This window comes from Rhinoraja longicauda, chromosome 42 (assembly GCF_053455715.1).
Source record: "Rhinoraja longicauda isolate Sanriku21f chromosome 42, sRhiLon1.1, whole genome shotgun sequence".
In the NCBI taxonomy this organism is placed as follows: domain Eukaryota; kingdom Metazoa; phylum Chordata; class Chondrichthyes; order Rajiformes; family Arhynchobatidae; genus Rhinoraja; species Rhinoraja longicauda.
The window spans coordinates 1,622,796-1,634,254 of record NC_135994.1 but is presented as its reverse complement, the minus strand read 5'-3'; the positions used below and the strand labels follow the sequence as shown (position 1 = coordinate 1,634,254).

General features: G+C 41.5%; 1 protein-coding gene across 1 annotated transcript; it reads left to right on the top strand.

The window, feature by feature from the left end:
* The first annotated feature begins 540 nt into the window (after window positions 1-540).
* LOC144611909 (chymotrypsin-like elastase family member 1) lies at window positions 541-9,302 on the top strand. The gene is made up of 8 exons (XM_078431230.1): window positions 541-580; window positions 2,348-2,415; window positions 2,631-2,728; window positions 4,741-4,866; window positions 6,651-6,787; window positions 8,068-8,213; window positions 8,753-8,902; window positions 9,244-9,302. Exons 1-8 carry the CDS (start codon window positions 541-543, stop codon window positions 9,259-9,261), a joined length of 783 nt encoding a protein of 260 aa, XP_078287356.1. The 3' UTR covers window positions 9,262-9,302.
* The last annotated feature ends 2,157 nt before the right edge of the window (window positions 9,303-11,459 follow it).

The following is an 11,459-nucleotide window of genomic DNA, read 5'->3' as shown; positions in this document are numbered from 1 at the left end:
ATATGGGGTAGACTATTTAGAACTGAGATGAGGAAAACTTTTTCAGTCAGAGAGTTGTAAATCTGTGGAATTCTCTGCCTCAGAAGGCAGTGGAGGCCAATTCTCTGAATGCATTCAAGAGAGAGCTAGATAGAGCTCTTAAGGATAGCAGTGTCAGGGGGTATGGGGAGAAGGCAGGAACGGGGTGCTGATTGAGAATGATCAGCCATGATCACATTGAATGGCGGTGCTGGCTCGAAGGGCCGAATGGCCTCCTCCTGCACCTATTGACTAGTAGGTGGGGGGAGGGGAGGAGAGAGGGGGTTACTTTTCTGGTTTGGAACAGAAACTGATGTCACCTGTAGATTTTCTCATATTATCAATTCTGGCAGCCCCAAATAATGTCCAATGTTTGTCTGCTGACTATTAAATATCAATATTGCGGCTTTATTAGTTACGAAATGAACTGAAAGTCTATCCAGTTTACGGCAAGTGTTTGATATAATCTGTGTATAAATGCTGGGCCATGCAGTCAAAATGTTCTACAATACACTTGCCAAAATGTTGCAACTGTTGGTTTTAGCAAGTCTTGCCCTGCTTGGTAAGTATAATTTCAATTATTTTGCTGACTAAAAGAGTCGCTCTATTTCTAATTTCAAAAACAGTTTTAGTTGTTACTGACTAAAAAATTAAGTGCCAGGCATTCGCCATTTCTATAACAAATGAGTCATGTGAAAAATAAAACTTACTAAGGAGCAGTTGAATGAGCTTTAAACTTGAAGTAATTGAAACCAAAGACAGCAGTCCTCGGAAATTTAGAAAGGTCCCATCACCGGGAGGAAATCTAGAAGGTTCCATTTCCAGTCCTCCCTCCACTTGTGATATCAGATTGGAAATGGGTGAACACAAGAACCGCTCAACCTCATCCGAAGAGAAATGCCAATGTATCATAGAACGGGGTAAATTCACAGAGGAACTGAATCGTGTTGGTTTTTCCACCTTTCCTGGTACCTTACAACTCCAAATAGAGTCACAGAATCATACAGCATGGAAACAGGCCCTTCAGCCCAACTTGCCCACATTGGCCATCATGTCCCACCTGCCTGCGTTTGGCCCATATCATTCTAAACCTATCCTATCCATGTACCTGTCTAGATGTTTCTTAAAAGTTGTGATAGTACCTGCCTCGCCTACCTCCTCCGGCAACTCGGTCCATATACCCACTACCCTTTGTGTAAAAAAGTTACCCCTCCTATTAAATCTTTCCCCCCTCACCTTGAACCTATGTCCTCTGGTTCTCGATTCCCCTACTCTGGGCAAAAGGCTCTGTGCATTTACCCAATCTATGATTTTGTGTACTTTTATAAGATCACTCCTCATCCTCCTGTACTCCAAGGAATAAAGTCATAGCCTGCTGAACCTCTCCCATAGCACAGACCCTCGAGTCCTGGCAAGGTCCTTGTGAATCTTATCTGCGCCCTTTCCAGCGTGACAACATCTTTCCTACAACATGGTGACCAAAACTGAGCACAATACTCTAAATGTGGCCTCATCAATGTCGTATATCACTGCAACAGATAACTAAAACTGTCAAAAGCATTGAAGTTTAATGTAATCATGAACTAGTTTCTTGCCCAGAGACAGAATATGAAGTGTGAGTGCACCCTCTCCTGGCTGCAAGGCCCTTGTGTGAGCAGCCAACATGTTGTTGCCAATGGAAAGAAGTTCACAACACAAAACTGTGCATAAATGGACAATTCACTCAGACAGGGCACAAGGGTGGGTAATGAGGAAGACTGAAATATTGCATTGAGCTTTTCTGAGGCTTAGGATAGGATGATTAACACGTAGGCTTAAGGCTTTGGATCACACAGAGCTCCCAAGACCTAGCAAGCAGGTCATTCTATTTGGCTCAGTCAATTTTCCGAGGACTAGAGAGACCGTTTTTAGTGCTGTGGCCTTGTTGTGCATATTATATTGCAGGACCAGAACATGGTGATGATGGTTAAATTGAGTGAAAAGCACATTTATTCACATAAAGAGTAATCAAACACTGAATGAACTTATGAAAAATTGCATGCTACATTCAAGAGACCTTAGGGCCTTTCCTAATAGATAAACTAGATGGGATAAATGATCTTCTTTATCTACAATAATCTTTTGTAACTCATAAATAAGACAAATTGAACAGTTCTACAGGTTAACAATTTGACCTGAACTGCTCTGGGACCTATTGAAATTTGATTTCTCACATTACTAATGGAATACAGTGCCTTTTACAGACTTCCCGAATACATAAAATGAATTTTAAGATGGCAAACGCCAGTAAAGATGTAATGAAAACATTTCATTTTCTCAATGTATACAGGGCTCTGTTCTGAAAACAATCGAGTCATTGGAGGGACTGAGGCAAATCGCAATGCGTGGCCATGGCAGGTGAGAAAGATAAAACATTTCCTCAATAACAACATAGATTATCATGTGCTCTGTAAACTCCAGGAGAATGAAAATATTTGTATTAATAAGTCTCCATCACTTTTCTGTTTTCTGCCAGCTTTTCGAGCCACATTTTCTGCATTAATATGAAGCTCTGTTTCTTAAAAATATGATTTTAACATGTGCGAGTCTAATCTTTTTTTTCCCTTGAACAGGTTTCTCTTCAAGGGTACGCTAGTTACTGGTACCACACCTGTGGAGGGACTTTAATTAGTCACAGATGGGTGCTGACTGCTGCTCACTGTGTGGACAGGTGAATGATTTTGATTGGTACTATTTGTCTTTTATGCCTATTTTCTGAGTTCAGCCTGAGCTTCTGCAGGTGGAGTAAAGCTGGTCAAAGCTAAAAGAGCAATATAACCTAAAATTCCTTGAAACATTTATCAAGACTGAGTAAATGCGAGCACTAGTAATAAAATAAAACTACATACATTAAAAATCTGCTAATTTGGCACACGTAGGACTTTTGTGAGTTTCAAGGGAGCCCACATAATCGGGCTCCTGTAAATTTCAAGGGAACACAGGTTTTCTTAGCAGATTATCTAATCTTCACAATATTGCCGGAAACAACCAAAATTGCCGGAAGCTACCAAATACTACAACATACCATGCACTAATCTGACTTATGTACTCCAACAACCTCATGCAGCTTTAACTCTTGCCTGTAACTGTAATTTCAATTCATGTATTTCTTTCTCGCTCTGAGTCTCAACAAAACTCAGTCTGGTTCTTGGTTCTTGGTCCTCCAAACTATTCCAAATGGAATTTAGACTGGAGGTGGCGGAGTATGGACTTAAGCAAGAAGGGCTTCTTGGAGAAGAAGAGCTGCCTTAAATTTAGTTGCGTCTGGTTGAGTAACTACAGCAGGGTGAAGATTATTCCATGCTTTAATTGTGCGAGGGAAGAATGAATTGCTGCATACATCTGTCTTGATAGCTGGTATCTCAAATTGAATCGAATGCCCTCGTCTACTCCTGATAGGTTTGGGTTTGGTGTAGATGTGGTAATTATGTCGAGCTGACCATTTAACATTTTGTAAAAGCAGGTCAAACGGTGGGCTGGTGATCACTTTAACTGTTGTGCATGTGTGAGCTGTGCAAAAATAATTTCACTGTGCAGTGCATACGTGACAATAAAGAACCATTGAACCATAGATGTTTGTTTCCTGAGTGCAGCTGATCAGTCCTGTCCAGTTTTTTGCAAACCACCGTTTAACTTTAATACACGCACCTCTCACCAGCTAATCAATGAGGCCTGTCTATTCCTTTGCATAAAAGTGATGACTCCTGTTCACAGTTGTCTTGTAAGTTAACCAGACTTGTCCTAAAACCTCCATATTTTATAATGCAAAAAATCATAACTGCAATAATTTAGTAAATGCACACCATTTGATTGTGACATCTGTATCTCCAACTTGCCTGTTTGCTGTAAGTCTGTGAAATGGTTCTCTTCCATTCCTGTGTCAGTAAGTTAGTCCACTAGACTTTCAGAGGATGGTAATCCTGTTTGATGTTTTGACCATTATCATGTCAAGGTGTTCTGATGAGAGAAGATTGAGGTTTATCAGTATTTTGAAAAGTTCATTAATGGATCTCACGCCAGTAAGTATTTGAGCATTACTATTTCCAAATGATTTGGGGCAGATTGGCTTGAAGGGGTAGGTTGGAGTAGGGGCCGGTACCAAGTATCTCAGAACATAGGATACAGTGCAATGATTCGTGATGTTGGGCAAGGTCCCAAAAATATATAATGTCATTACCAAAAACACGTATAAGACATTGGGGACTGAGGTGAGGATTCCATAGCTTGGTTCAGTGGGAGACTCCGTGCCAGCAGCTCAAGTAAGGATGGGTCCCATATTTATGCAGGAGGAGGCCACCATCATCTTCTTAAAGTCTGCTTCTGCATTAAGACTCATGCTGTTTCATCAATGAAAATAAGTTCTCAATTGTTGCAGCAACAACATCAAACAATTTGCACACCAACTGACATCACTGATTTACACCCAGCAATTCTATAAAATAGCATATTAAATGCATGAAAGACTATCATAGAATTTACCATTGCATCTTATGGGAAATACCATTATATTTGACAAGTGACTTTCTATTTCAAACTACCACACTGCATATAAAACCTAAAACCCTTGGCCTAAACAATAGAATGCAGAGCATTTCTTTGCTGAAGCCACCTGTTTCCCACACACCTATCGACCCTTGCCAATCCCTTTTGTTTAAAGTAACTTAGCATTTTTTTCATTAACAGCTCAGGTATAACATATCGTGTCGTCCTGGGTGATCACAACATTTATGAGGATGATAAAACCGAACAGTACCTTTACGTACAATATGTCATCATACATGAAGGTTGGAATGGTGATCTTTCAGTTGGGTATGTAACAATATAATATTTTGAACCAATGAATATTGTGTTGACATCAAAGTTATTTTGAATAACTTTTGAATTTTGAATAACTAGCTATTACAGCCGCTACTTTAAGAACGATCACAATCTCATAAAAACACCATGACTCATTGATAACTTTGTGTAGCAAAAAAATATATATGCCTACACATCAATTATTCAGTAATGTCCACCACTCACACTTGTATCACATTTGATGGAACATGTGTGCGTCTGTGTGTGAGAGGGAGACACTCATCACCTACACAGATCTTTCACCGAAGCATTTGAGAAGATGAGTGTTACGTTCAACATCCAAAAGATAAAGGTCCTCTGCTGGTCTACCTCCCTTCACCATATCAACAACCTGAAAAACATGCATCGCTTCCCATGTCTAAGGAGCCACCTCTCAGAAAAGGCAGACATTAATATGAAATACACCACTGCCTTCAATGAACCAGAACAAACTTTGGTCAATTGAGGAAAAGGGTATTTGAAGGATGGATAGACTCGGCTTGTACTCGCTAGAATTTAGAAGATTGAGGGGGGATCTTATAGAAACTTACAAAATTCTTAAGGGGTTGGACAGGCTAGATGCAGGAAGATTGTTCCCGATGATGGGAAAGTCCAGAACAAGGGGTCACAGTTTAAGGATAAGGGGGAAGTCTTTTAGGACCGAGATGAGAACATTTTTTTTCATACAGAGAGTGGTGAATCTGTGGAATTCTCTGCCACAGAAGGTAGTTGAGGCCAGTTCATTGGCTATATTTATGAGGGAGTTAGATGTGGCCCTTGTGGCTAAAGGGATCAGGGGGTATGGAGAGAAGGCAGGTACAGGTTACTGAGTTGGATGATCAGCCATGTTCATATTGAATGGCGGTGCAGGTTCGAAGGGCCGAATGGCCTACTCCTGCACCTATTTTCTATGTTTCTATGTTTCTATATCAGATCTGGCACGAAACTCGGGGTGTACCAGTAGGCAGTGATCTCAGCTTCTCCTGTATGCTGCAGCAGGCATCTGGAGATACTGTAGGAATACCACCCGCACTGTCTCTGTAAAATTCTCCAAAGTCATTGGAAGGATAAGTTAACCAACGTCAGCGTCCTCTCATAGAACAACATACTAAGACCTTAGTTACACTCAAACAGCTATGTCTGGCAGGTCATGTCACTCACATGTTCATCCCCACATTCCTAGAATTGACACTATTCTGAGCTCTGTCATGGACACAGGAAAAGACGCAAGGATGTGCTCAAAAGCCACCGTGAAGAAATGCAACATCCCCAATCACTCCTGTGAATCGCTGTCCCAAGACCACTCAAGTGGAGAAGAAGCATTCAGGATGAGATTGAGAATCTTGAGTTCATGTCTCAAGAACACATGGAGGCCCTGTGCAAATGACTGAAAAAGCAGATCCCCTCATGAACTACCCACACACCCCTCCCCATCAACCACCACCTGCCCCATCTGTGGAAGAGTCTGCCGTTCCTACATTGGTCTCATAAACCAGCTCAGAACCCACAAAACCAGAGTGATCGTACATCATCCTTGATCCCAAGGAGATGCATCAGCAGAAGAAGCAGATGCTGACACATAGTCATATGTATGAGGTACAGTTTGAAGGACAGTATTTAAGAGAGGAAGGGTGAATAACAAGGAAAGAACCTAAAACTGAATGTAATCCTGATTGTAGGCACTCGCCTTACCATGCATTTGCAACATCAGTTAAAAAATAAAATAGACACTAATGCTGAAAATCCATTTTTAATAGGAATGATATTGCGCTGCTTTACCTGGAGCAGGATGCTGTCCTGAACCAATTTGTCCAGCTTGGAAATTTGCCCGATGCAGGTGCTACTTTACCAAATGGCTATCTATGTTACGTCACTGGCTGGGGCTACACTAAAAGTAAGTAATTTCAGAGTCATGTGCATTTGTGCATCTCTTTCCTTCCCATAAATGAGTGGTTGATGGTCGGCTTAATGGCTCCAACATAAATAATGACCAGGATTTTCATTTTCACCGCACTAAGTAATCTGATCATGGCAATGATTTCTGACCTTGTGTTCTTTTGCGTTTTTCAGAAGGGCTAAACCAGCCTCCACCAGGGAGTTGGCCTGGAGGGGGTCACAGAGACTGGGCAGGAGAGGTCATAGAGTAGAATGAAGTGGTCAACAACTTTGTACCATTCTGTCTGCAATTGACATCACCATAGACGTTGCTACTTAAAATATAACAGGGCATTTCTTTTCTCATGATAAAATACAGACAATTCAAACATTTTAACTCGCCTTCCCATTCCCACAATGACCTTTCTGTCCTGGGTCTCCTCCACAGTCAGGGTGAAGCCACACACAAGTTGGAGGAACAGTACCTCATATTTCGCTTGGGCAGCTTACAACCCAGTGGTATGATATTGATTTCTCTCATTTCAAGTAACCCTTGCATTCTCACTCTCTCCCCTATCCTAGTCATCCTACTAGTTCCACTATTTGTATCCATATATCCATTCATTACTACCTCTTCCACAACCAACAATCGACCATTGTGGGCTTCACCTTTCATTGGTCGGGACCTGAAACGTCACCCATTCCTTCTCCCCAGAGATGCTGCCTGTCCCGCTGAGTTACTCCAGCATTTTGTGACTATATCATCCTTGCCTGGTCTTCCCTCAATGTAGCTCCCTACCCCAGCAATGTATCTGCCTCTTAATTGCTCTCTAAAATGTTCCAGGAAACCAATCAGTTCGAGAATGAATTGGGGACAGGCAAAAGTTTCTGGCTTTGTCCGTGACATGAGTTATTAAAGTAGCAGCCCTTATTTTCGCAGCTATGATTTTTTGTAAAATCTAGCTATATATTTTTCATCTTGTTTTAAGGACCTTGTAGTTTCTCAATTTTAAAGTAAGTGTTGCTTGTTTAGGCACATTCCTAAAGTATCCCTGATCATTCCAGGGCTACAATTTCCTTAAAGCTCCTTGTCCTCTAATAGTTAAAAACACTGCTAATTTGACCTAAATAGTAAGGAAATGGGTGAAGCCTATCAAATAGTCTTCAATCTGCTTGTCGATGTTCCCATAGACAAATAGGCAATATGGTGCTAGATATGATCTGAAATGTTATGTGGAATATAATAATAATGAATGACAAAAATGCAATAGCAATTCAGAATTTCTACTTTTGATGCAGACAATGGATTCGTTAATCCTACTCTTCAACAAGCTCCTATCAACGTTGTTTCCTATGAAGTATGTTCCCAGCCAGAATGGTGGGGTTACTATGTCAATCAAAACATGGTGTGTGCTGGAGGTGACGGCATCATTGCTGGTTGTCAGGTAATAAACTTAGCTACTCTAACAATGGAAGAGGCATCATCTTTCTTCTGAGCCATTAGAATGAGGCTTTGTCTGCCTTTGTGGGAGGACGTAAAAGATCACTTGACTATTTTGAAAAGGAGCATGGGCATTCTCCCCAGTTTTCTGCAGCAATATCTATCTCGCAATGAACATAATCAAAACAAATTACTTGGTCGATGTCCCAGTTCTGTTTCTATGTGCAAACTGGCTGCAAAACACTTTGGAATACTTTGAGGTTATGAAAGGGCCCATGTAAATGCAACTTGTTCATTATTTCCTTTGTTGTCCTTCTTGCTGTCAGCAATTTCTTGCTCATATATTATGCTTCTTATTTTGTTTCCACTTTCCTTTCAAGTTTTTTTTCCTCAATACCATTTTTCTCTTTCTCTGTTCCTTCCCGTTCCTTCTCCTTTTTTTTTATTGCTCTTGATTTCAATACCCTCTTTAAAATGTAATAATATCTTTTATGAACCAGTCTGAGAGATTGAAAATAATGGTTTCACCAACTTTCCTCATAGGGAGATTCTGGAGGTCCTCTGAATTGTGAGCATAATGGTGTTTACTATGTCCATGGAGCGACAAGCTTTGTAGCTGCAGCAGGATGTGACACATTCATGAAACCAACAGTATGGACCCGCGTCTCAGCTTACATCAGCTGGATCAATAATGTACGTTAACTTTCGATTTTCATTATATTTTTATATTCGATAAAAGATGCTACTAGATAAATATTCTGATTTAGCACACCTTGCACAGAGCTTTCTGTGATGAGATCGTAGGACACATCTTGTCAAGGTGGAAACCGAAATGGGAAATCTGATGTGTAAAATCTCCAGAAAATAGTGTAAATAAGGTGTTCCCCAATCTTCCACTAAAGTTGCAGGGAGAGGTTGAGAAATTCTCACGGAAATTCTACCTCACACAACACATCTGTAAGAGACAAATTCCTGTTCAGACCCAAATTGAAGCATTTCAAAATAAATAATGACAATCCTGTTTTATTTTCCAGAAAATCGCTTTGTATTAAAAGCTGGATTGCGACAGCCGAAATGCAACATGTAACCAAGGCATGTAATTCCATTAACTGGATTGAAATAAAGCAATAAAATAAAATGCATACATTTTCCTGTTTGTAGCATCTTGATATTGATATATCATTTGTATAAATAGTTTGGGTGCTCTCCACGCCATGAAAGAATATCTCTTTGCTCACAAAAAAAGACATAAAGTGCTGGAGTAATTCAGTGGGTCAAACAGCATTTCTGGAGAACGTGGATAGGCGGTGTTTTGGGTCGGGACCCTTCTTCAGACTAATTTTTGTAGGAGAAAGTTAGATGGCGGGACAGAAAGTTGGATGACGGGATAGGTGGGCAAGTGATAGGTGGATACAGGTGAGGGGGGAGGAGTATTGATTGGCAGATGGTTGGAGGTCACCGCCAGTGGGAGCAGTGCTGCGCGTCGGTGTTGTCCCGCCGGAGGCTCTTGGGAAACAGGAGGACCCCATGGAGGAGGATCTCGGAGGACCCCATGGAGGAGGATCTCGGAGGACCCAGTGGAGGAGGATCTCGGAGGAACCATTTGAGGAGGGAGCTCTCGGGAAACAGGAGGATTTTGTTTTTAAATGTTAACGATTTAGACGAGGGAATTACATGTGACATCTCCAAGTTTGCGGATGACACAAAGCTGGGTGGCAGTGTGAGCTGCGATGAGGATGCTATGAGGCTGTAGGGTGAGTTGGATAGGTTGGGTGAGTGGGCAGATGCATGGCAGATGCAGTATAATGTGGATAAATGTGAGGTTGTCCACTTTGGTGGCAAGAACAGGAAGGCAGATTATTACCTGAAATGGTGTGTAGGAAAGAACTGCAGATGCTGGTTTAAATCGAAGGTAGACACAGAATGCTGGAGTAACTCAGCGGGTCAGGCAGCATCTCAGGAGAGAAGGAATGGGTGACGTTTCGGGTCGAGACCCTTCTTCAGACATGTTCCCAATGTTGGGGGAGTCCAGAACAAGGAGTCACAGTTTAAGAATAAGGGGTAGGCCATTTAGGACTGAGATGAGGAAACATTTTTTCACCCAAAGAGTTGTGAATCAGTGGAATTCTCTGCCACAGAAGGCAGTGGAAGCCAATTCACTGCATGTTTTCAAGAGAGAGTTAGATTTAGCTCTTAGGGCTAAAGGAATCAAGGGATATGGGGAAAAAGCAGGAACGTGGTACTTATTTTAGATGATGAGCCATCATATTGAATGATGGTGCTGGCTCGAAGGGCCGAATGGCCTACTCCTGCACCTATTTATCTATGCTTCTAAAAAGTGTGAGATATAGAGATAGCAAAGACGAAGCGCAAAATATGAAGCCAGAGGAAAGTATATATGTGGACGGGGACAGGGGGGAAGAGGAAAGGGATAAATGGTAGCACATCTCGGTGAGGCATAAGGAAGAGAGAGGATAAAGGGCGGCGGGCAAAGGGGGTCTGTGCTTGTAGGTTTAGTTACCTAAAATTAAAGAATTTGTTTCAGGGATCAGGCACGCTTGTGAGATGGCCTGCCTCATAGAGACAACTGAGTATAATTAGGACCTTAATGTTGGGAATGTTGGTGTGGGAAAGAAGATTGATGTTGGTGACGCAGCTAGTAGAGCTGCTGCCTCACAGCGCCAGCGACCTGGGTTTGATCCTGATCTCAGGTACTGTCTGTGCGGAGATTGCACATTCTCTCTGTGGCCACATGGGTTTCTTCTGGGTGCTCCGGTTTCTTCACACATCCTTAAGATGAATAGGCTTTTTTGGTTAATTTTTTGCAAATTGCCCCTCGTGTGTAGGGAGTGGATGAGAAAGTTAGGATAACATAGAACTAGTATGATCGGATGATCAATGGTCAGTGTTGACTTGGTGCGTCAAAGGGCCTGTTTCCTGGGTGTACCCTTTAATCAATCAATTGTTTAATTGGATTGAAGGGTTAAAGCATGGATATGTGCTTTGACATTAATCACAGTTTCCAAGATTAACAAAAAAATTCTGTTATATCTGCTGAGTTAGAGCAAACGGACCTTTCCCTGATGACTCAGTGTTAAATGCAACACCTAGTGTGTTACTGAGCCATAAAGGCCATGTCTGATCGTGGAAAACTTAAGTTAAAAGTCAAAAGTATTGAAAGCAGTGAACATTCTGCAGACCATGCACAATGTAATCAATCAAAGGTGCACAATGTAATCAATAGATGGCT

What these genes read in the sequence shown, in the direction of transcription:
- LOC144611909 (XM_078431230.1), top strand. Translation starts at nt 541, where the DNA reads ATGTTGCAACTGTTGGTTTTAGCAAGTCTTGCCCTGCTTG. An exon ending in GCAATGCGTGGCCATGGCAG is followed by an intron (nt 2,416 to 2,630) that starts GTGAGAAAGATA and finishes TCCCTTGAACAG; the next exon opens with GTTTCTCTTCAAGGGTACGC. An exon ending in AATGGTGATCTTTCAGTTGG is followed by an intron (nt 4,867 to 6,650) that starts GTATGTAACAAT and finishes CATTTTTAATAG; the next exon opens with GAATGATATTGCGCTGCTTT.